Source organism: Chanos chanos, chromosome 6, assembly GCF_902362185.1.
Source record: "Chanos chanos chromosome 6, fChaCha1.1, whole genome shotgun sequence".
In the NCBI taxonomy this organism is placed as follows: Eukaryota; Metazoa; Chordata; class Actinopteri; order Gonorynchiformes; family Chanidae; genus Chanos; species Chanos chanos.
The window spans coordinates 2,495,896-2,521,349 of NC_044500.1; the positions used below are offsets into that span (position 1 = coordinate 2,495,896).

The 25,454-nt window shown below is 43.5% G+C and overlaps 1 protein-coding gene across 2 annotated transcripts in view; it reads left to right on the plus strand.

The window, feature by feature from the left end:
• The first annotated feature begins 11,021 nt into the window (after window positions 1–11,021).
• Window positions 11,022–25,454, plus strand: part of LOC115814851 (immunoglobulin superfamily member 11-like) — an 80,645-nt gene continuing 66,212 nt past the window's right edge. The window contains exons 1-2 of one of the 2 annotated variants that reach the window (XM_030777814.1): window positions 11,022–11,082; window positions 14,838–14,849. In XM_030777814.1, the coding sequence (XP_030633674.1) occupies window positions 11,022–11,082; window positions 14,838–14,849 (73 nt within the window). The remainder of the gene's footprint in view (window positions 11,083–14,837; window positions 14,850–25,454) is intronic. The other variant, XM_030777815.1, reaches the window with a different exon arrangement.

Sequence of the window (25,454 nt, forward strand, 5' to 3'; positions counted from 1 at the left end):
ATACGTTTTAGAGCTAAATGGTTGTGAAGAATTGCTAGTGTTTTAAATGGTGAATGAAAGATTCTGTATTAAATTTCAGGGTTGCCCTGGTTCTTCATCTGAAAGTGAGGGAGGTGAGAAGGTAAGAATTATAACAAGCTGAATATGTAGTAAAGCGTCACTGACATGATTTTTAACTCCTCGCTCAAGCTGCACCGACCTAACAATAATTCATGAAAATGTATCAGGTGAAAATGTAGGTGAAATATGCAGTCACTTGTCACTTGGATAGTACATCCATGAAGTACTTAAAAGAATGTTTGATGGTTAAAAGGGTCAGGAGGCAAAACGTATGACTTAATTAGATGAAGTTATACTTAATGAAGGTCTAAAGGTTCGTGTGAATAAAATGAAGCCCTGCGTCGTGTGTATTGATATTAGACTGTGTTCACTTCACACCAACCACACCAACCTTCTTCCTTCCAATCCCCTGTAGAGGACCCTCAGAGACCAGACGGAGCTGAAACAGACAGGAGGGAGTAAAGGGGAGAAAAGCGCCTCCACACCCACATATGGGGGTGGGCGTTTAGCCTCTGCGTTGGGGGGTTCTGATTTTGGGAAGCAGGGAAAAGCGACAGAGACCGGGGTCACCGGCACCGTAACACCAGCCGTTAACGTCGATCCAACACCTTCGTCCGGTGCCAGAGGGAGCTCCCGGTACGAGTCCCCAAGCGTGTCATCTTCAGTCCATCCAGCAGAGGGCAGCACCTCCCGGAAGCCTCTGAGCCCTATGGAGTCCTTACTGGGCCAGCCTCGCAGGACAGCGGGGTCGAACCCAGCAGCAGGGGGTGGAGCTACTTACAGGTCCTCTCTGCTCAAATCCAGCGATGTACTCAGGGGTCCCAAACCTTACGTGCCTTAGCAGAGAGCAGGGAGCATTCTGGGTAACTTCCACATGGGCAATTAAAGCAATGCCAGTCGTGTCTCGTGTTTAGAATTTCTAGTGGGATGGAGTTTCATCAGCTGTTTGATTGTGGAGAAATTAAAGTTGATTGCTAATTAAATGTACTATGACAATTTTCTGTGAATGATCTGGAATTCCTTGACAAAACCTGACAGTCATTGTCATTGTAATACAGGGCTGGTCTGGATTTAAAATGGCTTTGAATGTGTGATGCCGTTTATGTAAGACGCTCCCTGCTCCCTTCCAATGTGAAGCGGTGTTCCAAATCTCTGTCATTGCCTTTGTTAAACAATGGACCATTTGACCCTAAATAAAACATTTCTGATCTCTTGACAGGAGTGATGAGTCAAGATCTTTTTTTCGGTTTTGTTTTGTTTTGTTTGGTTGGAGAAACATAAGAACAGCTTTGTTTTGAGACATGTTGAATTGAGTCTGACATCCAAAGCTGCAGTTTTAAATCACTGCCAAACTGGAAAAACAATGTCTTACTAGTTGCGGGGGGGGGGGGGGGTTTGGTACAATTTGCCTGAAATTTGAGTTTCTCAAGTTAAACTGTTACAACGGATTTCCTCGGCTACGGCTGACCTCTAGCGGTCGCGCCTGGAACAGCGTTGTCCAGCTGTGACCAACCTGAATACAGGCACGTCTCTCTCTCTCTCTCTCTCTCTCTCTCTCTTCTTTTTTTGTCCTCCTTAAAACAAGCTTATATGGAGTATCTTAGAGGACTTTGCAATACTGAATTTACAGTGGTATTTTGGTTGATATTTACAGCGGTGTTTATGAACGCTGGAAAATACACTTGTGCAAAACAGTTAAGTGCAGACAAAATCATATAGAGAAAAAAAATACAGTGTTTACTGAACGGTTTGCGTTCTTTTTCATTCTTCTGGCGAGGTAAACGATAGTTGCGATATAAATCACATGATATGTGAAATTTGCGCTCATGTTTTGATCCAGTACCGTGACTCACAAGCTGAGTTGGTCGGGTGGTGCTATTTTGATCAGTGCTGGTCAGCTGTTACTGGTGATGAATCAGAGAAGAATGAATGAGGGTTCTAGTGCACTCTTGACATCTTAACCTTCTCCTGTGTCTTAGGCCTTCAGCAAGCTACCTGAGGTGTGAATGCTCGTATTTAAAACAGGACTGAGCAGCTCCTGAAGAATGCAATAAAGGTCGGACTTATGGTCACATCGGTGTTTTTGAGCCGGATTTTAATGACGAACTAAAGCCAGCTTCACCTGTTTAGAACAAGATTTTCACGCTCTAAATTGGTGGCTCAGTAAGAGACCGCGGGGAAAGGAAGACCTGACAAGCAAATTGAGATAATTGAATCTAATTAAGCTGTGTACCTTTAAGGAGGACCTTCCGGTTTACTATCCAGGCCGTAAATCAGATATAATTGTTAAAGACTTTTTTTTTTTGCTTTGAGAAGCGCTTAGTTTATCATTATTATCATTCGAATTTGTCTGAATCACAGACTGACCCCTCCCCGCATTTCTCCAAAGTAGTGGTGAGATAGCGAACTATGACAAGAGCAAAATACAATCCATCCCGCCCAGACTCAAGCCTCCTGAGACAAAAACAAAACAAAACAAAACAAAGGTCTACTGGCGTAAACAAGCCATTCGACAGAGATTAGACCAAAACGAAGTTATTCCTGTTCCTGTTCCACTATAAACGATTGTTCAGCGATAAGACTGGAAGGAAAATAAAACGTTTTCACAGCCTCATACACGCTCAGATTGTGCTGCACAAGTGAACCGACTGCGCCCTGTTCGGTATCCAAGTGACAGCATTAGCCAAAACAAAATACTGTAGTTCTAGATGAACGCGCGATACGCTTACGAAGTTCTTCGAACTGCGTACCTGAAAGGGCGAGTATCTGAAAGGGCGTGTACCATGTAGTAATGGGGTGTGGTACTTCAGTTTACACTTCCGCGTGGACGTCTCACTTGATTGTCAGCTGAAGTCTAGATAAAGGTACCTATCTGGATAGTGATTGCGTTTCACTTGTAGCCTACAACTTTTCTGCTGAACTCGGACGCTCCGCTCTTTAGAGGCCATGTCTTTCGATTTATCCTCAGGTAAATGAAAGTTTTTAATCCGATCTGTCTAATTACGCAGTGTTAAATACATGCATGTGTGAAACGTAATGGGCCATGTAGAGACAGATAGGCTATCATGCGTTTTTATGACCGTTTTTTGCAGTTTGTGTATGTGCACAATTTCCCTGGCATATTAGCGACGAATTCAGTTCCATAATAGTACAATATTAGTGCTGACGTTTCCTTTGTCTGACAGCCGTGGGCAATGATGAGGTGAAGAAGGAGTCGGGACATCAGGTGGAGGGTATTTTTGGTTTCGGAAAGAAGGACAAAGATAAAGAAAAGGACAAGGATAAGGGTCATGGGATTTTCGGTTCGGGAAAGAAAGACAAAGATAAGGTAAGAGGACAATCTCAGTTCACACCTACACCAAATTACCTGCGCTCCCTAAACTAGCCTCTAATCAACTATCCGCTGATGGCATTCACTACCTACACGTATGTTTCACCCGCTTTAATCCAGAATGTTGTGGGCTGTTGTTTGCCGCACGTTTCATTTGTGTATTAGTCAAACCAAACAGTTATTCACAGTCTGCCTAAAAGTGCAAAACGCCAAACGGGAGAACAGCGAAGAAACATTCCTAAAATACAGGCTCGTATCTTGGCCGAAGTTACCTGTCAGTGGCGCGGGGGACTGGTTTGTGGAACACCTGTCAGATTGGGTCTCTGGTCTTGACCTCATTTGTAGAGGCAAGTTTTCAAGTGCAGCTCAGTGTAAAACTATTGTGTGTTTGTTTGAGCAAGTTCTTCATTAAAAACACTGTTCAAATATGCTGTTGAAGTCAAAACACAGAGTGAATAGAAGAAATATTTCAGTCACTCTAGGATTTGGCAGCACAGTGCCACACCCACAGGTGATGTGTATGTTGCCTGCAGGTGTAAACAGGATTCGAGGGACATTGCACAGATATCAGGCTTGTTTTTAAAATGAAAATTGTGAGGTTAAAAAAAAAATCACATTTAGAACTATATATCACCTATGTCTAAATCACACTGATCAGTGTGTGCTAAAGAGAAACCAGTCCCTGTAATCATCAGTGAGTTTAGTGGGGTTTTTTGAGCAGTGTATGAAGTCATACTGAGCGAGGCTCCATGCATAGTACCTGGATCTGATACTGTCTGAAGGCTGCCTCCATTCTAATGTCCACGCTGATTTTACTAAAACAACATGAAAGATATGAACAGATTAGAAAACACCTGTGTATACACCTTTCATTTAACAGAACAGCCGTGGATCCACACGGCTCCTAGAATTCCATTACTTTATTATACATCTATGTGTAGCTGTATATTGCGTGCTTATATATATTTGTGTTTGTTTGTGTGTGTGTGTGTGTGTGTTTAAAGAGTGAGTGCAAAGGCAAAGACAAAGACAAGTGTCACGACAAAGGCAGCAAGAAGAAGAAGGAGAAGAAGGAGAAGAAGCATAAGGAGGGAGGCCACGGCTCTTCCTCTTCCTCCTCTTCCTCCTCCTCCTCTAGTGATGAAGATTAGAAGGTACCGCACAACTCTTGTACTGAAATATCTCTGAATGAAACACAATGACAATGAAGACAAAACACACACGAACACTGCTCATGTGCGCAACTGTGAGACCAAAGTACAGAGTTAGAACATAGATATGTGTGTGTATATATATATATATATATATATATATATATATATATAGAGAGAGAGAGAGAGAGAGAGAGAGAGAGAGAGAGAGAGAGAGAGAGAGAGAGAGAGAGAGAGAGAGAGAGAGAGCGCGTAAACACAGTGCACACATAACCTCAGTCATAAGAGGTGCAGTTAAACTCTTTGGTCCAGTAAATTGAGGGTAGGGCTGTCATAAATAGCCCGTAATGTTTTTTGATAAGACCAGTTTTGTGTGTGTGTGTGTGTGTGGGTGGGTGGGTGCGTCTGAGACAGGGAAATCTCTCTGACAGAGACACATACCTCGATAGTCTTCAGAGAATAAGAATAACCCGTCGGTCACACCCAGGCCAAACCGTCACTGTGCACGGTCACACAGAGGCATGAAGCATAACGTGTCAGTCATTCAGAGAGAGGGATAACATGTACATGCAAATCAGCAAAGGCCAAGCAGGAGCCAATCAGGCTCAGCTGATGAACAGACAGAACCAATCAGGCTCAGCTGATGAACAGAGGGAACCAATCAGGCTCAGTTGATGAACAGACAGAGAAAGTGCCTTGAGTAATGAGCAGGTTTAGTGAGCCTGAATCACCAAGCTTAGCCTCTTTATTCAGCCCGCAGGGGTGTGATGACTTGTTAAATGTCCATTACGTTGCGCTGGCTAAATTCTCACCCTGAGTTTAAACCCTGTACACACACGGAGTCTCTGACCCTTCACACAAAGAATGTCAGGTTCTGGGATAGGTCGGTCTGAAATGTTGCCTGACAGGTTTTTGTTTTTTTTTTCCTTAATCGAGTTTATCCACATCAGCGCGGACTTGGCGTTCGTACTGCCGCGTGTGAGACGGGCTCAAACCCCCCCGAGGTTTTGTTGTCATTGTCATCAGTTCTTTACAGTGGAAAATACAGCACATCCATTTTACTCAGAGCAACACTAAATCTGATACAGAAAGTGCCAACTGAAGATGATCAAATACTGTTGTTTTTTTATTATTATTATGATTATATAAAGTATCTTTTTAGTGTATGATCTTAAAAATAGCATGTTATGTCTTGTTATGGTGAGTGTTCAGGGTGTATTATGCGGGCATGAGAACAGCATGGTCGTATTCTTCATGTCCACTCTGCAGTGACTGGAGTGTTATGTGATCTGGTTTAAGGCAATGTAGAGGAAACTTCATTCAAATACACAGTTTAATTTTTACTTTGGCTACCGTCTGTGACAGCAGTTATCAAGTCATGATCAGGAAATGTGTGCACACACACACACACACACACACTGCACACATACAAAATACGGGCAGGATAGGAATTCTTAGAGTTTGCTTCACCTGCTGTGTAATTTGTACCTGTGTCTGTATTGCGGTGGTGTAATTGAATCACTGAGGACAGTTTAAATGCATGTTTGACAGGTTTGGGCTGTGAAACCACACAGTGCCTAAGGCTTAAACACATGCATCTCTTCATCATACCTCTCTATTCAAACTGGCCCCAGATCTGACTCACTGCTAGTCCGTCCCTTTTCTGACGGACCTTCCTCCGGTCCCACCAATCAGGATCCACTCCTCAAACTCTACCAAAAGCTATGATTCGCTCAGTCTGGCGTGTGATCTTGCGAATGGAAGAGAAGTCCCTTAGGAGAGGAGATCAGCCCATGGCCGGAGGGTTAGAGAAGCAGCCTTGTGACTTAAAGGTCGCTGGTTTAATTCCCAGGAGCAGCAGGAAAACATCCACGGCTGAAGTGCCGTTGTGCAAGACACTTAACCCCCAACTTAACCCCCCCCCCCCCCCCCCCCCCCCCCCCCCCCCCCCCCCCCCCCCCCCCCCCCCCGAGCGCAGGTGTGCTGCCCACTGCTCCTGCGCCTGGTGGTTGTGTGTGCTCACTACTGGTGTGTAAGGATGGGTTAAATACAGAGGTTAAATTCACTGCTCACAGTGTGTGTGTGTGTGTGTGTGTAATCATGGAGATTACAGCTGTGTAAAGACTTAAAGATCAGTTTCGTAAATGTAAGAATGTAATCTGAGTTATTCTTATGGTTTTGTCTTGTAGGTTTAAACCAGGAACAGTGGAAGCCCTGAACAGCAGTGGAGAACACAGACTGCACAAATACATAAATCATTTTTATTATCTGTTTGTCATAGCTCAGTAAATACAATTCTTCATGTAGCAAGGATAATTGTTTATTCCCATGCCAAAAAAAAAAGGAAAATTCTGATATTTGTATCTGAAGAACAATAATAAAATGGTGAAGGAATGAGATCTTGACCCATTCTTTAATAAAACAGAGCTTTAATCTGGAATAAAACTATTCCCTTTCAATAAGATGTCAAATGCACTACTAATGCATGTTTCCCTCCCAGGCATGCACACATGTCATTTTCAAAGTCACCACTAGGTGGTGACAGTCTTCTACCCCTTGCTGGCCAGGTTTGACTAGTTTGTAAAGTTTGTTCTTGTCTCTACAGACTTGTCGTATGAAATAACTATTGGCATCGTATGAGACAAAGTCAGAAACAGGGCGGACATCCTTCTGTTTCAGACAATCACGTAGAGTGAGTTTAAACAGTGGTTCTACGTCCCTGGGCTGAGAACTCAAATCTGCCACTCGGGTACAGAATAATTAGCTGACTCATCAGGTCCGGATAGCCGGTTCTGGTTCTGTGACGCCAGAACGGGAAACTTAAGAGTTTGTGGAAATGCAGTGGCCTTAAAGAAACATTTTGAGCCATTGTAAACGTGCCCTAGACACATTATGCATGACTCTGCCGAAGGCTGCTTTTCATTTGCAAAAGGAAATCATCAATATTACAGTGGAGGGAAAGTTAGTTCCAACGCAAATGATTGCATTCGACATCACAGAATTTGGCTTATGTGTGAATCTTTCATACGTGCGGAAAGAGAAAATGAAGCTAGCCGAGGGCATGAATGTTTAATGCGGTATCTTTGGCTGCAGTTGTTTAAAGGAAACACAGTCATGTGGTTCGGTTCCACTTTGCTTCTCTGGGAGGCCTCAAAAGAACATCAGAAGATACAGGGTTTTTTTTTTTTTTTTGCTGTTTTTTTTTTTTTCCTCAGAAATGCAATTTACTGTTTCACTGTTTTGCATTAAACATTTATACACTTAATTTCATTCCATTTTCCAAAACCCCCTACCCTCTAAATCAGCAGAACATCACCACCCAGTCCGCTCTGTCTGGATGAGTTTTGTTTCTGCCACAGACCACAGCTTGTCTCTGATTGGCTGAGAGATGTCCACACCTGTTTGACAGGTAGAGATGAATCTGCAGGATTGGCTGAGAGATATACACACCACTTTAACAGGTAGCAATGAATCTGGAGAATTTGGCTGAAAGTTGTACACACCTGTTTAACAGGTAGCGATGAATCTGGAGAATTTGGCTGAAAGTTGTACACACCTGTTTAACAGGTAGAGATTAATCTGGTGGATTGGCTGGGAGTTGTACATATCTGTCAGGAATGACCAGAGCCTGCTGCACATCCTGATCCTGGATCAGTCCTTATACTGAGCAGTCTCTCTGTTAGGACCAGTACATCTGCCCATTAATAAGACAGGCTACAGTGTCATGTGTGTAGTCAGTTAACACAGCTAAGGAAGAACACGGAGATTGTGTGTGTGTGTGTGTGTGTGTGTGTGTGCATTTGCTAGACAAAAAGAGTTTATACAGGGCACCAGACATGTGGTTCTGTTATATGTACGGCAAACCTTGCAGCCTTGCTGGTGTTTTCGTGTATGACACAGACAGGGTATTGACTTGTGGAAGTATAACATGACACTGTGCAGTGGTGTGAGGACAAACTCTTCCCATGACCCAACAGGGCATGGTTCTCAGTCCTCTCGTCCCCACAATCCACAGTCTCAGTGTCACTCAAGTGTTCATGCCTCTGTTCTGCTGCCTCTCTATCTCTCTCTCACTCTCTCTCTCTCTCTCTCTCTCTCTCTCTCTCTCTCTCTCTGTCTCTCTCACTCACTAACTCTCTCTCTCTCTCTGTGTCTCTCTCTCTCTCTTGCTCACTCTCTCTATTTCTCCTCTCTCTCTCTGTCTCTCTCTCTCTCTCTCTCTCTCACTCACTCTCTCTGTCTCTCTCAGTCACTCACTCTCTCTATCTCTCTCTGTCTCTCTCTCTCTCTCTCTCTCTCTCTGTCTCTCTCACTCACTCTCTCTGTCTCTCTCTCTCTCTCTCTCTCTTTGTCCCTCTCTCTCTCTCTCGCTCACTCTCTCTATTTCTCCTCTCTCTCTCACTCACTCTCTCTATTTCTCCTCTCTCTTTCTTTCTCTCTCTCTTTTTCTCTCTATATATGTATCTATCTATGTCCCTGGAATAGGTTAATACACATTTTACAGGCAAAAACATTTGCGTATTTCTACAAGGTAAGTTTGTGGTGCACTGATTATCATTTGATCATCCACCTTTTTTTTTCTTTTTTTTTGTTCAGAAAGTAAAGAGCACCTTCCTTACAGAAGAAGAAGAAGACTGGAGTCGGAGTTCTTGCCAGGTTGTCTTGAAGAGAACATCTCTTGAAGTCTGTTTAAGAGAACACCACTGCGCAGCACAGATAAGAGACATGACTGATGTGGGCCTGGGGGGCGAACCAGGGAAGCATCTTTTTCTCCCATCAAGTGTGACAAGCCTCTTCTTCACATATGCTGCCCAACACCTGAGGCCAAATGCAAACTGTGGTGTTGCCCCCCCCCCCCCCGCCCCTCCCCATCAGCCTTCACCTCTACCTCTTTAATCACAACGCCACCCTACAGAGCAGCAGAAGCTTAACCTCACGGTTAAAAAAAAGAAAGAAAGAAAGAGAGAGAGAGAGAGAGAGAGAGAGAGAGAGAGAGAGAAAAAAAGAAAAGGTTTTGCATCGAATGCTACTGTTCAAAGACTCTTACGTCATGTAAAGAGAGCAGAGTCAGCAGAAATGCCCTTCGTGTGTGTGTGTGTGTGTCTTGTGTGTGTGTGTGCTGTGGATTTGAGGAGACTAGGCTTTGCTTTCAGCTGCTTCAGCATTTTCAAAGATCAAAATTTCTGATAAGGGACAGATGGACGTCGAGGGTGTGTGTGTGTGTGTGTGTGTATGCATGTAGGTTCAAAGGGTGTGATATTTTAGTTTATTTATTTATTTATTACATATGAAAGTGTGCTGACTTAAGCGCTATAAGTTTCAGTTTAGAGTAAGGGGCAGAATGCTGGTGAAGGAAGACTTTGGGCAGTTGTAGGCCTACATTCCCACACAATCCATTTGGTTCCCAATGAAAGCATGTTGTCAAGGTTTCCTGAATGGTTATTTCATTAATGCGGTTTACATGCTGCATTGTGTTGCATCACTTGACTGATCATCATCCACAAGATGTGTTTGTTAAAAGCCAAAGGGTGAATTACCTGTGTTAATTTCGTTTGATTTCTTCTTTCAAAGCAAGACAGAGCAAGATCGTTTTTGACATTTATTTTATCATTTAATTATTTAACACTCAGTGTACTATTCAGTTTTTCCATAACCATTTAGATCAGTAAGCGTTTTATACAGGTATCTGTAATATGTATTTTAATTGTAGCATAGAATCATTTAAGCCTCCACATGAAATTCAAAAGGAAACTGTTATATTTTAAAACCCACGCTGATCTCCACTAGTCAGACGCCAGCACTTTGCAGGCCGTCCTGAATCACCTGACTATGAAATCATTCTTCAAAGCGTTTCTCGTTCAGTCGAGGGTCGGAGTAGCTTTCAGCTACACCAGAGGAGGGCATAGTTTCTTCGAGTTCGCAGTGGCGTCACTGGTCTCCAGGCAACAGTCGAAGAGACTTTTCAATCAATGTTCTGCACACAGAGCGCAGTGCTGAAAAGCGGTGCGTGCATGCGAATGAGGACTGTGAAGCCGCTACCGTCCAGAAACAACGGCGCGTCAAAGGCAATGGCTCTCTTACAGATCCTATGCAAATTTCTCCTTTTGATAGTAAAGTAGATAGAAATCGTTAGCGTGTGATGCTCAATGACGAGAAAAACACCGATCTGAGGACAGAAACGGGCAAACGGCAACAAAGCGTTAAGAATTAGAAGAGGAGAGGCGAACGCGAATCGTCATAGCTACACTTGAGCTCTCGCTCTTTATTTTCTCATGGAAGCCGATCAGAAATGCAGAAGTTGTTAATATAGTTTTTTTTTCTTATATATTTGATTTATACTTTGAAACAGACTAAACTGTATTTTAGCACTGTACATGTGTGCCGTTTTGAGACAGTTCTTTTTCAACAAAGACACCGAGGAGAAATTAAACTCTTCTTAACAAGATCCACGAAAACAACTTTGCAAGTCAATACGAACGATGTTTAAATTCCATAATTCTGATTTATGGATTGCCTGGCTGGTTTTCCTGTGTACAGAGGGTAAGTGAATCATTTACCATTTTATTTCTTCTTCTTCTTTTCTTCTTCTTCTTCTTCTTCTTCTTCCTCTTCTTCTTCTTCTTCTTCTTCTTCTTCTTCTTCTTCTTCTTCTTCTTGAAATCTACCAGATGATTTATTATTACTTTGTGTCTCACGTATTTTGCCATAAGAGTGTCATAAAAATAGATGCAAAATGAGATATAAATCGCCATGGGTGCCAACAAACAAGTTGAATAACTACTGGACTTGCGAACTCTCACTATTCGAGAGGGTTTCGCAGCGTTGTATTACAAGGCCGTTTGAGATAAAAGATTTGTTATTTTCCGAAGTCTGCTTAGTTTTTAGCTCTATCATAAGCTGGCAACAAATCCCCATCTCTCTATCAAATGGAGGCGGAGTGCTTTCAAACGAGTTTTTCCTTTTGTTTGGCCCGAAATACTCTCACGCGGATTTTTGATTGCTTGCGATATTTTAGGCGCATTACGCACGGCCGTGGTAACAGTTATTTCCCTTTCTTTTCTTTTTTTTTTATTCTTTTTCGCTGGACACAAAGTTGGACGCTGTAAAATATGCGAAAAGAAGTGATGGGGGGTGGATAGCAAGGCGCGGAATACTGAATATTTGAGATGGAAACCGAGGGCCAGACGGTGCAGGTCCGCACCCCGTAATCCTCCCGATTAAGAAGAGAGCGCTGTTCCACGTGACAAGCTCTCGCGCGCGTCAGCAGCACTGAGGGCTAGGAAGTTTACTGCGTCCTGCATGGACAAACTGTTGGCAGTCAGACGATCTGGACAACGATTTAATCGCGGAATTATTCACTTTTTTTTATTTTGTTTTGTTTTGCTTCTTTCTACAACCTTAAAAGAAACAAGAAATGTCTTCACAACTAAGTGCAGGACATAAATGTAGGTCTTTCGAGGAGTATCAGTTTAAACATTGTTCGGAATTAGTTTTCCGTTTGCCGGGCAGATATAGCCCAACATGCACTGGTCAGTGTTTGCTAGGGAGGAGTTCATGTCTGAGAGCACTGATGTCAGGCGTGGCTGCAGGCAGTATAAAACCTCGAGACGAAGTGTGAAGAGTCTAAAACTCACAGAATAAAGCAAAATAAAAGTTCAACTAAATTAAAGGAAGCTTAATTATAAATAAATAAATACCTGTAGGCGGAGGAGAAGGAATTCTGTCAGTCTGACAGATGAAACATGATTCTGTATTGCGCTGAGTGTCTGTTTTGGTCCACATTTCTCTGGCCGCGGCAGGTGCGTCACCCTAACCCCGTAGTGTTGTACTTCAATTCTACAACTGTGTTTTCACTCACACAACCAGCGGGTGATTTGTAGGGGAATGAGGAGGGATGCCATCCCCCTATATGCTATATGGAGTCGTGTCATACCCCTTTTCCACTGACGTGGTGCCGGTGCCCGTGCCGATGCCCGTGCCGATGCCCGTGCCCGTGCCGAAGCCCGTGCCCAGTCAAGTGACCCCTTTGCTATACCCTCTGTTGGCCGTTGAGCCATCCCCCCTGTTAAAAACTAACAAATTGCCTACTACACACAACCATTGAAAATGAATATAATTCACTTGATCTAGAGTGTGTTTATAAATGTTCTCATTTTGGTGAAAATAGTTTATTTAAAAGATATAGAGGTTCTTTCAGATAATGCTGTAATATTTCAGAGGATAAAAATGAAGAACAGGAAAGACTGTCAAAAGAAGGCTAATGGTCTCTCTTACTGTTTAATGGGATTTTTTTTAACCGTGTTGTATCAGAGGACTGTTTCAGGTTAAAGATCATTGTCCAGTGTCAAATATAAATATGATGAGATCAAAAACACGTCTGCTAACAAACACATATCCCTAACACCCAGTCAACACCAAACACAGTATCTAAATCAGAGAGGGGTGTGTGTGTATGGGAAACAGAGAGAGAGAGAAAGAGAGAGAGAGAGAGAGAGAGTGTGTGTGTGTGTGTGTGCGCGTGTGTGTGTATCAGAGTGAACAGATAAGAGGAAGATCAGTATCAGGACACACTTTGATCTGATGTGCTGATTGGTTCTGATCCAGTCGATTATGTATGTCTCTGACCTCCTCGCTGAGCTGGAACCAGTGCCAGTTGTGTCCCCTGTGTCCAGTTCCTGGGACGTATATTCATATGTTCAGTACTTATTTGTTGGGATACGTCCAGAATTCCGCATCTTGTGCCGTGTCAGCCTGGTTGACCTCTTGACCTCATACGTGTTGGGCTCAGTGTTCATGTGGCGAAGAATAAAACCCGTGATGATGGATTGTAACTAATTAACAGATGATGGATGTGGCTTCATTAAAATGTATCTAACCCATTAAACATCTTGTCAAATAATCAGGCATTATGTATAATAACTGGAGCTCAGAAACTTTTCAAAAGAAACTGCAAGGCCTTTTTTTTGTTGTTGTTGATCTCTGTTTCTTGTGTATAGACATGTATTTTTTTTTGTTTTTTTTGGTTGCTTGGCAGTGTTTAAAGATTTAGATCTGTAAATATTTAAATATTCAGAGATTTCAGTAGTGTGTTTTGGGTGTGCTTCACTCACCATTGTTTACTGCACAAGTTACAACATATTATCCAGCCTTTTGCAATAGACAGATGTTTTGTGTCATCTGTTACTGAAGCTTGCTCTTAACATGTGATTTGTGTTTGTTGTGCTGAGATCTGCCTTTATCAGACAGTGTAGTTTAAGGAGCCCCAGCGAGAGCAAAGGCTGCTGGGTAAGATACAGACTGGAAACTTCCAGTCAGGCCCCAGTCCTTGTACAGGACACTGAGGAAACCATGCACGGGGTCCTCTGATTGTCCTGCATTTACCTCTGCACCTCCCGCATGAAGCAGAAAACTTCACACGCGAGAGGGACAGCCAATCAGCTCCTTCCCTCCCGTCCTCACAGCGGGCCGGGCTCATCTGTCAGCTCCACTTTAGGGAGTCGTCCCTTTACACGGCCAGACCTCCTGACACTCACACTCCTTCTTTCACTGTTCAAGAAAGCCATGCAGCATCTCCAAACTCTCCAAGAGATACCTCAGAGATCACAGCTCAAAAAGTATGAGAATAAGATGTGGGGAAGAGAGAGAGAGAGAGAGGGAGAGAGAGAGAGAGAGAGAGAGGGAGAGAGAGAGAAGCGGGGGGGGGGGGGGGAGAGGGTGAGGGAGGGAGAGAGAGAGGGAGAGAGAGGGACAGAGAGAGGGAGAGAGAGGGAGAGAGAGAGAGAGAAGTTTTTGATGAATGAAATTTTTAGATGTATCTTTCTCTCAAGATCAAGGCTCTGTGAAGTCATCTAGAAGAATAGAAAATCAGAAAAACAAGTACCTCGGGGTTTTTTGTCGCCTTTGAGACGCCCACCTCAACGATTCTACCACCAGAAAAAAAAAGAAAAAGAAAGAAAGAGAGAAAGAAAGAAAGAAACCAGGATGGCACGGAACTGAGTCGACACGTGATGGTTGATTCTGCAGATGGAAATTCATCGGAGAAAAAGGGAAAAACCAGGATGTCATGGAACTGAAAAAAGGGTGATCAACTTTTTGAATCAAACTGCCTGGTCATCTGCCCCATTCTGATACAAGCTGAAGTCCCAGACAAATCTCACTGTCTTATTCATTTGTACGGCTGCAGCAGTAACAAACTGTGGCCTTTGATTTCTCTGTTCTGTGAAATGGTTTGAAAGGCTGTGCTGTTTCATTAACAACGTTTACAGTGTTCCAGGAGTTTACAGCACAACAAGCAGGTTCTAGATTTTGTCGACAAGATTCCTTTATTTTTCATCCTTCATTTATTTATTTTATTTTTTTTATAACTATAACTATTTGAGAACCACCTTGGAGCAGATAGAGCTCTTTAAGCATGCTGTTTAATCCTTGAAGTCTTGAGGAACTTCTCAAAGTGACGGAGAAAGTGTTTTAAGGATAGTCCCCATCTTTGGCGTCCTACTTAGGGCTAATACTTCACGCCCCATTTGTGCCGAAAGACTGACAAAAAAAAAAACAAAAAAAAAAACGACAGAACAGGCTGTTCCGTGGAGTCATGTGCTTTTTAAGACTCATTGCTTAACGAGGGAGTCAAAGTGAACCTGAGGAGACACAAACAGGCGGTACGACACATTACTCTAAACTCGTTTGTCGTTAACGAGTCAGAAACGGAAGCATCTGACACGTGCATGGCGTTAAACCGTGTAGACATGTGTAGAGTTGTGTAAAATTGTGCTAAATGGCATTAATGTAGAGGGACCATGGACAAAAGAACCGAACTCTCATCTAAGGCTTTATATGGAAAGCTTTAAGAGTAATATTCCTGTACTGTTCCTATATCGAGCATCCAGTTCATTTATCTGTTTTAATCCCGACCCGTTGTTAGCATAAAATAGACGCTGATGATGATGATGTTGATGATGATGGTGGTGATGATGATGCAAATATGCACGTTTTTTTTTTTTCTCTTCCGGCTGAAAAAGGAGCAGCTGGGATGTGTATGGGACAGATGGAAGTTTCCACCTCGATTATCTTGGGCTAAAAATAGTCCGTCAAAAATTAAAAGGCCTTTGGGACAGCTGGCAAAGTGCATGTGTCTGAGAGAGAGAGAGAGAGAGAGAAAGAGAGAGAGAGGGAGAGAGAGAGAGAGAGAGAGAGGGATGACAGCAGAGAAGCGCCATCATTCCCTTACAGAAAATGTATCAATAAATCATGTTAGGGGAATTTAGAAGGAGAGAGGAAGTCACCTTTAAAAGACTCAATTGCAAAAAGAAAAGAAAGAAAGAAAGATAGAAAGAAAAAAGATTTCAGTTAGCTTTGTGCCTAATCCTAACTACTCTGTGTGTACCTGTTATCCAGAGTTCTCATGGAAACCAGATTGAGCAGAACACCTATAGAGACACAGAGGTGTGGTGTGAGAGTGATGTGTGTGTGTGTGTGTGTGTGTGTGTGTGTGTGTGTGTGTGTAAGCAGCCGGAGGTTCCTCTTCTCCAGCTTCTGCGTCACTGTAAAGGCAGAATTCAGCTCTCCCACACACACACACACACACACACACACACACACACACACACACACACACACACACACATACATACACTTAACAGTGAATATGAGACCTCTCTGTTTTTTTTTCCATTTGAACATTTGTGTATGATATTGTGAAAGTGTTGTGCGAAAGTGTTGTGAGACTGGTCCACTTAAAGGTTTACTAAATATTCACTGTCAGCCCTCGTCTTTTATTAAATTCGTCTGTACGGCTGAGATGCTTTATTCTTGAACCACAGTGCGGATCACACAGCGTCAGGCTTCCAGAGCAATGCAACCGTTTCCCAGCGCTGTGATTCTGTCATAGGACTACATCCCTTTTAAAACAGCGAATCATTCACAGTGATCACTGCCTAAACACACACACACACACACACACACACACACACAGACACACACACACACACACACACACACACACGCAAACACACACACACACACACACACACACACACATTACATCCTTTTAAAACAGCAATACGAAACCTGTGTCTCACATCTTAGTTTTATCATTCACATGGATCACTGCCTAAACACACACACACACACACACACACACACCTTTACACACAGATTCACACACATATGAGCATTCAGAAATGAATGAGAGGGCGGAAAATCGATCAGTTTTATCGTTTGTATTGATTATTGCTGTGCTGTGTGATGCAGGGGCGTAATCAGACTGAATGGGTCAGTGAACAGAATGGATTCTGATTTATTTATTTCTTTCTCATAATTCTCTCAGGGCTGGTGTTTGTGGAGATTTCATAGCTGCGATGAATTTGTTTTCAGTGATAGGGCCACAGTGGCGCCTGGGGTCAGTCAGTTACACTGGCCACGCAGCACAGCTGCCTCTTATCAGCCACTCGTGTGGTCCTGACGACCGCCCTGGCTTTCTGAGCGTCCGTGTGGTCCTGACGACCGCCCTGGCTTTCTGAGCGTCCGTGTGGTCCTGACGACCGCCCTGGCTTTCTGAGCGTCCGTGTGTTCCTGACGACCGCCCTGGCTTTCTGAGCGTCCGTGTGTTCCTGACGACCGCCCTGGCTTTCTGAGCGTCCGTGTGGTCCTGACGACCGCCCTGGCTTTCTGAGCGTCCGTGTGGTCCTGACGACCGCCCTGGCTTTCTGAGCGTCCGTGCGCTCCTGATGACCGCCCTGGCTTTCTGAGCATGCGTGTGGTCTTGACGACCGCCCTGGCTTTCTGAGCATCCGTGTGGTCCTGACGACCGCCCTGGCTTTCTGAGCATCCGTGTGGTCCTGATGACTGCCCTGGCTTTCTGAGCATCCGTGTGGTCCTGACGACCGCCCTGGCTTTCTGAGCATCCTGGTCCTGTTTGGATAGTCTGTAGTCCGTTATGTTTCACAGCTGTCTACGAGAGCTTGGTTATTTGGACGATTAACTTTAATGGATCTGTTTTTTATACGGTTTATGGCATGTATCTGTGGTGTTATTTATGATATTTGGCAAACGATTAGAATGTTATTATCAGTTTTTGACAGCTGTAAGTTTCTTGTTGGTTTAAACATTAACGGTAAGTCCTTGCTAAGCGTGATCTTTTTGGCGCGGCCTGGCCGTGTTTTTGGCGCGGCCTGGCTGCGTTTGAATGACTCTCATGCTTAGGAACTGAGATCTGCAGAAAGTCATGCATATGTAGGAGCAATGAAAAAAAAGCATATTTGATTAATCTAAATGAGTCCTTCAGATGTACCTGCTCCTGCAGCCCAGCTAATGTGATTAAACGTGCAAATAGTTCCTGTTCACATACAGAGGGAAAGAGAGAGAAAGAGAGGGAGAGAGAGAGAAAGAGAGGGAGAGAGAGAGAGAGAGAGAGAGAGAGAGAGAGAGAGAGAGACATGCAGTATTATGAACATAAAAGCTGCTTGACCATGTAATTACCAGACTCTAAAAATACACAGGCAATCATTTCACTTTCTACAGAATGTAATTTTTAAAATTACACCTAGTTGCTTCCAGTGCTCCACCAGGAAGTCTGAGATGATGGAGCCGCAGAGACAGGTACAGGCCTGACTGCACCTCTCTCTCTCTCTCTCTCTCTCTCTCACCATCTCTCTCTCTCTCTCTCTCTCTCTCTCTCTCTCACCATCTCTCTCTCTCTCTCACCATCTCACCATCTCTCACCATCTCTCTCTCTCTCCATCTCTTTCTCTTTCTTTCTTTCTTTCTTTCTTTCTTTCTTTCTTTCTTCTGTCTTTCTCTTTCTCTTCAAATGGAACTAAATCCACAGAAGCAATTCTTCTGAAATCCTACAGTATACTGAATCATGAAAACCTAGTGTACCTGGTGTATACTATAACATGAAGAGCATCAGGTTCTCATTCAGTTAATAAGTTCATAGATGATTACTGTTCAAATAAATAAATGAATAAACAAATAAACGAATACAGAGGCTATGCAGAGATAGGAGCAGTAGCGTGGATGTGACAACCCTCCTGTTTTTTCTCTGTTCAGCACTCCCTTTAGCTCTGTCACGATCAAATTTCATTATGATGCTTTATTACTAGATATTTAATACTCAGCTCTTACAGTGCCGTGTGTTTTCCCCTGTGGTCTGTGTTTTGTCTCCCGCGACCAGTATACACAATGGTACGTAGGATCATCATTTAAATGGAACAGAACAAATTTAATCAGACAACTCATACAGCATCCAGGAGAAGAGAAGAATGTCTCCTTACACAGCAAGAGAAGGGTGAATTTGTTATGAAACGATCAGTTATCGGGCTGGATCAGTCATCAGATTGTTAAAAACCGAATACTCATTAAAAGGCTGAGAAACAGAAAGACCTTAACAGTGTGGTACTGGTTTGATCAGTGTCTCAGGAGGTGAAGACCTCTTCACAGTCATGGTCCAGTGAACCCAGAAGAGAGACAGACAGACAGACAGACAGAGAGAGAGAGAAAGAGAGAGAGATACAGGCAGAGAGAGAGAGAGAGAGAGAGAGAGAGAGAGAGAGGGAGAGGGGGAGCTCTCAGTTCTGTTGCTTTAATGAAGACTTTTCCGTGTGCTAACACAAATAGGTAAAAGTCAGAAGAGACCAGGAGGCGACCTGTCCTGTCAGATTCGACTCTTCTGTTCTATTTGTTCTCATTACTGTGTTTCACAGAGAAAGAGACATTAGAGAAAACACTACCTTCGCTCCTTTATGAAAGTTCACTCTCTCCTTCATAATTTAGACCTGGTCAAGGTGGCCTCAGAGATGGGTTAGCTTCATTTTCAGATGCTGCGGTCTGTCGGATAGGAAAAAAACATGACAGAGATCTCCTTCCCCTATGCTGTAGGAAACATCAGTCACCGGCAGACCTGGGTCCCGTCAGGGGATCTCTATAACAGCAGGCTCACCAGAGAGAAGTGGAAACATCTATATAGAGTGTATGTGATGCACTCCCAATGAAATAAACATGGTTTTAGCAGGACGAATACAGAATGACACAAATGGCTTCAAAACACGAGCTTGCGTGTGTGTGTCTGTGTGTGTGTGTGTGTCTGTGTGTCTGTGTGTGTATGTGTGACATGCGAATTTGCTGAGATCCCATCTGTGGAGTGAAGTGCATATTAAGGCAGTCAGCTCATCTCGCCTTTTGTGTCTGTGAAAGGGAGGGAGAGACCCAAAGCACAGATGACACATTGCAGAACCCAGGACACACACACGCACACACACACACGCACACAGGCACACACACACACACACACACACACACACACATGCACACGCACATGCACGCACACACTACCACACACACACACATAAACCACACAGACACACAAACAAACATACACACCTATATACAGTACACATTCTGTCTGACTCCCACACACACACACACACATATGTACTATAACTTTTGTTTATCTCACATACATACATACACACACTCTCTCAGACACACACACACACACACACACACTAACACAAACAGAACACACGCTCTCGCTCTCTCAGACACACACAGCGCTCTCTGTCCTCTCTCACTCACACACATTTTCCATAGCTCTTTGACTGTAAACAGTGAGCGTGTGTGCTGCTGCAGCCCGGACCAGCTGAGACAGGAGTGAAACACAGGCCCTAAAGTCCTCATCCGTCTGTGGATCGTGTCAGTCGTGTGACTGATCCAAGCACAGTGCACCGGAGGCCATTAGGACCTTATCCCCAGGCAAAAAGGCTTTTACAGAGATTCAGGCTATTTGGCGTGGCTTTAGAGACACACAGAGAGAGAGAGCGAGAGAGAGAGAGAGAGAGAGAGATGAGAACGCTACCCGTTTAACATAGCGAGTGGTGGAACTGGACAATGAGTGAAACACTGAAGCAGTGCTTTCTGTTGACATGGCCCAAATCTATGGCTAAGACAAGCTTAACGACAGATTACTCCTCTGTGTGCAGGTTTATAGATTATAGATAAATTTGGGGTTTATGTATCTATCGGAGTCAGAGCTGGTTTTTTGGACCGGACAAGAACTGACTCTTCCCTGATCCAACACATCAGTCCCCCCTCAGCCGGAAGAGTGACCGGTACACTCCAACATGGGCACATCATTTAAACAAACACACACAAAAGGTCTTTTTTATTATCATATTAAAGCCTCTCACAGTGGCTTTGGAAGCCCAGGTCTTTCACCATGACAGATGACAGACTGGAACAGAGACCCGGATGAGAGCTGGTCTCTGGTCAGAGTCGTCTGGACAAACAGTTCTATGTTTCCGGACAGTCCGGTCATGTGTTCACTCTTTAGATGGTCTCGCTGCTGTTAGCGTTTGCGCCGGCATCTGGTAAAGCGTCCTTTAAAAGCAGAATCCCTCTGAATGAACAGAACGTGAGGATTAACCTCATGTCTCTCATTTCTGGCCCTAATGAATATCAAGCAGGCTGAGAGGGGTGTGTGGTTTAATCCCTAATGAATATTAAGGAGGCCGAGAGAGAGAGGGTGTGGTTTGGGACATCATTAACGTAAAGACACCTAGTTGCATTGTTTGCTATTTATACAAGATGCGTTCTCATGACTCCTTTTTTTCAACCCCTTCAGACAAGTGACTGTCTCACATTCATCCTGCTCTCACTGTCTCACTCTCTGTCTCACCCCTCAACCCTGAATGTGTGGCATTGCTCTCTGTCTCACCCCTCAACCCTGAATGTGTGGCATTGCTCTCTGTCTCACCCCTCAACCCTGAATGTGTGGCATTGCTCTCTGTCTCACCCCTCAACCCTGAATGTGTGGCATTGCTCTCTGTCTCACCCCTCAACCCTGAATGTGTGGCATTGCTCTCTGTCTCACCCCTCAACCCTGAATGTGTGGCATTGCTCTCTGTCTCACCCCTCAACCCTGAATGTGTGGCATTGCTCTCTGTCTCACCCCTCAACCCTGAATGTGTGGCATTGCTCTCTGTCTCACCCCTCAACCCTGAATGTGTGGCATTGCTCTCTGTCTCACCCCTCAACCCTGAATGTGTGGCATTGCTCTTTTCATCCTGACTTCTCTCCTCTGCTTTCTTTGCCTTGTCTCTGTCCTCCTACAGTCATTGTATTACTTTGTGTTAGTGCAGAGAGGAAAGGGCAAAGCAGGGACAGAAAGAATGGAACTCCTTAAACGACAGAAGTCTGTGGGCGAGGTTTCTAAAAAAAAAAAAAAGAAAGAAAAGAAAAGCTGAAACAATTATCTGATGGGTCATTAAAATTGACGTGTGGTAGAAATGAAGATGAACTGAGTGATCTTCTGAAGAGGCTGACTCAAAGGCAGCATGCGTGTCGCGGAAGGCAGTCCCACTGCCACAGAGCAAAAGACGCTATTATCGATTCTTAAATAAAGAAAACGATGAAAAGCCATCTCGCCTCGCCTCGGCTTCAAATGATTACACGGCCGCCCTCGACAAAATGAGCCCAATTATAATTAATCCCGCTTTCAGTTGGAATGAGGAATTAATTACCTTACAGTATAGCCGAAGAGTGGCGATGATAACATCAGTGTAGCAGGCTGCTAAAGTCTCTTAGAGTCTTTTACCCCAGTGGAGTGTGATGTGTTTTTATGAATATTTAAGCAGGAGAGCAGAGATTCAAAGCCTGGTGTTAGTGGTTGGATACCGTCTCTTCAGTCTGCAGAGACCACTTTGCTTCACTCTTTAACTGGGGATGCGGTCGTCGCGGAGGATGTGAAATGGATGCTGGGCTTATGAAGTCAGTCAGGTCACCCAGGGATTCCACTGGACATACTGTGATCCCTACTACAGCTCCTCACTGAAGAGGAGAGAGTGAGAGAGAGAGAGAGAGAGAGAGGGGGAGAGATAGAGAGAAAGAGATAGAGAGAGAGGGGAGGGGAGAGACTCTGGAGGGCTGGTAGATGAGGATCATTAGATTTAGGTATTATAAACATGACATGGATACTAAAGACTGGATATTTGCTGATGCTCTGTTCGAGGACTGATGTAGATAGCACTTATTGGTTTTTGTATTTTTTATTTATTTTTTTTTTACATTTTTACTTTGATGTGTTTTTAATATGGAATCTAAAATACAATTTTTCAGAAGCAACCAGGCATAAAACTCCAGTCTAAAATCTGTGAGTTTCCCTCCATCCCTCAGAGAGAAGCGCTCGGTAAACGTGTCTTCCTCTTATTTCTCACGCTGGTTCCGTCAGATGATGTTTCTTCCGGTTCTGCTCCTGTGTGCAGGCGCTTTGGGGAGGAAAGAGGTGTTTGGAACTTCATCAGCCTCAGTTCTTCTTACAGTTTTTCTCCTTCCCCTGCAGCACCTGTGTGTGTGTGTGTGTGTGTGTGTGTGTGTGCTGTGACAAACATAAACAGTGTGAAACAATGACGTCCTTTTTCTGTGTAAAGCGATGCCACGCTCAAAGATTTCTCTGTTAAAAAATTACATGCAAAGAACCAAACTAAGCCCTGAAATAATGAATCCAGTTTTCAGTCCCAACAGGAAGTGGGCTATAGTAAGAGGCAGCAAAACTTCAGTCTCCAAATTAGCAATAGTAACTAAACAAACACAAAATAACTAAACAAACACAAAGTAACTAAACAAACACAAAATAACTAAACAAACACAAAGTAAGTAAACAAACACAAAGTAACTAAACAAACACAAAGTAACTAAACAAACACAAAGTAACTAAACAAACACAAAGTAACTAAATGAACACAAAGTAACTAAACAAACAGAAAGTAACTAAACAAACACAAAGTAACTAAACAAACACAAAGTAACTAAATGAACACAAAGTAACTAAACAAACAGAAAGTAACTAAACAAACACAAAGTAACTAAACAAACACAAAGTAACTAAACAAACACAAACTAACTAAACAAACGGAAAGTAACTAAACAAACACAAACTAACTAAACAAACGGAAAGTAACTAAACAAACACAAACTAACTAAACAAACGGAAAGTAACTAAACAAACACAAACTAACTAAACAAACGGAAAGTAACTAAACGAACACAAAGTAACTAAACAAACACAAAGTAACTAAATGAACACAAAGTAACTAAACAAACACAAACTAACTAAACAAACGCAAAGTAACTAAACGAACACGAAGTAACTAAACGAACACAGATCAGAAAAGATCTTGTGAAGACAGAACTGTGAATCAGAGCTATGGCAAGACTGGTGGCTTCATGTAATCTTTAGATGCCTAGACCCACAGAATCTGGACAGCCTAGTGTGTGTGTGAATGTGTGTGTGTGTGTGTGTGCGTGTGCGTGTGTGCCCGTGTGTGTGTGTGTACCCTGGAAACCAGGCTGCTCTGAATAGGGTAGAATTCTTCGTGTGCCCTGGTGATCAGGTCTGGCCAGCAGTGCTGGTGCTGGTAACCTTGGCGATGGTGCTTTTAGAGGAGCGGTCCAGTGCCAAGCACAGAGGGGTTGAATTGTCCTGTCTCATTAGCATTTGAATACAATACAACGTCCAAGTTTGCTCTCAGTAAAACAAGAGCCTCTCTGTTTGAGCAGAGAGAGACGCAAAGGGAAACCACCCTCTCCTCAGTTCGCTTCCAACCTGGCCAAGGCTGAAATAGTTCTTCTTAAAAAAAATTACATATATGTTTGTTTGTTTGTTTTTTATTGACATATTTTGCTTTGTTTTTGAGTGTCCTTTGTACCTGTGTCATTCATGGGAAACTGATATTTTAATAACACTACACTATAGCAGTCTTCTTTTACCTCTTCAGAGAGAATGAAAACGTGTGTGGAATTATCTAATTCAAATGTACCTCATGCATGTCTATATTTTAACATGGCCTTCGATACATTTCTATTCCGTGTATTATATGAACCCTGGCTTCGACTATCACGTGAGACTAAAGTGAAACGCTGAAGGCCAGTCACCAGGGTCCTCAGTGAATACGTGCATGCAGAGAACAATAGCTGGTAATCTATGGTGAGGTCAGTTCATCTCCAGCGTGGCTGTTTAAGAATGACCATAGATATCACACAATCCTCACAGCAAGTACCATAGATATTCCAGCCACTGAACGTCCCAGAGCGCCGGTCAATGGCATGAATCAATATCTATTGTTAATTGGCGGTTCTCGGCGAGCGTCTTTGATGTGTTGTAGAAGAAAATGTTGGACTAATGAACTAGCAGTGTTCTCTCACTGGGGACATGTTCTGATGTCTGGGCGATTGATTTCAGAGTAATTTTGTCTTGGTGTGGACTGGACCACAGAGGTCCGGATTGACTTCAGTGGGACCAATTAAAAGGTGAAATGTATAACAAATGTAAGGATACATTTTCATGTCTGGGGTCCCTAATCTCTTGGACCAATACTCACCTTAAAAGTCATCTTGTCTTTGTGTGTGTGTGTGTGTTTGTGTTTGTGTGTGTGTGTGTGTGTGTGTGAGGCTTAGCTCCCGTTGCTTGGGGCTCTCTGGACATTTCAGTCAGATGGATTGAGGAGTGTTCTACATAACGGTGTGTGTGGACAGAGTAGGCATTTGAGGATAGAGTGTGTGTTCTAGCAGTCATGGCCCGTCTCTGAGTTTATGTCTGAGAGACATTTGGGAGGAGAATAAGGGCAAGAGAGCTATGTAGCTTCTGCTTCCACAGAAACAGAACATTCTGTTTCTCCCGCGGAGGGTTCCGAAGCCTTCGTTATGACATCACTGGACACGCCCTCTTTTTCCTTTTAACAGGGTGCGCCTGCTTGGAACTCCAGGCGTTAGAGTAACCGAGCTGCGATTCAGTCGGGTTTTGTTTTGTCTCCTGCAGATCAGTCATCAGGGGAGGAAATAAAGTGGAGAGTGAGCGCACACAGAAAGAGCCTTTGTAGATAATCCACAGGAGCCTCATGTAGCGTACAGTATACATATAT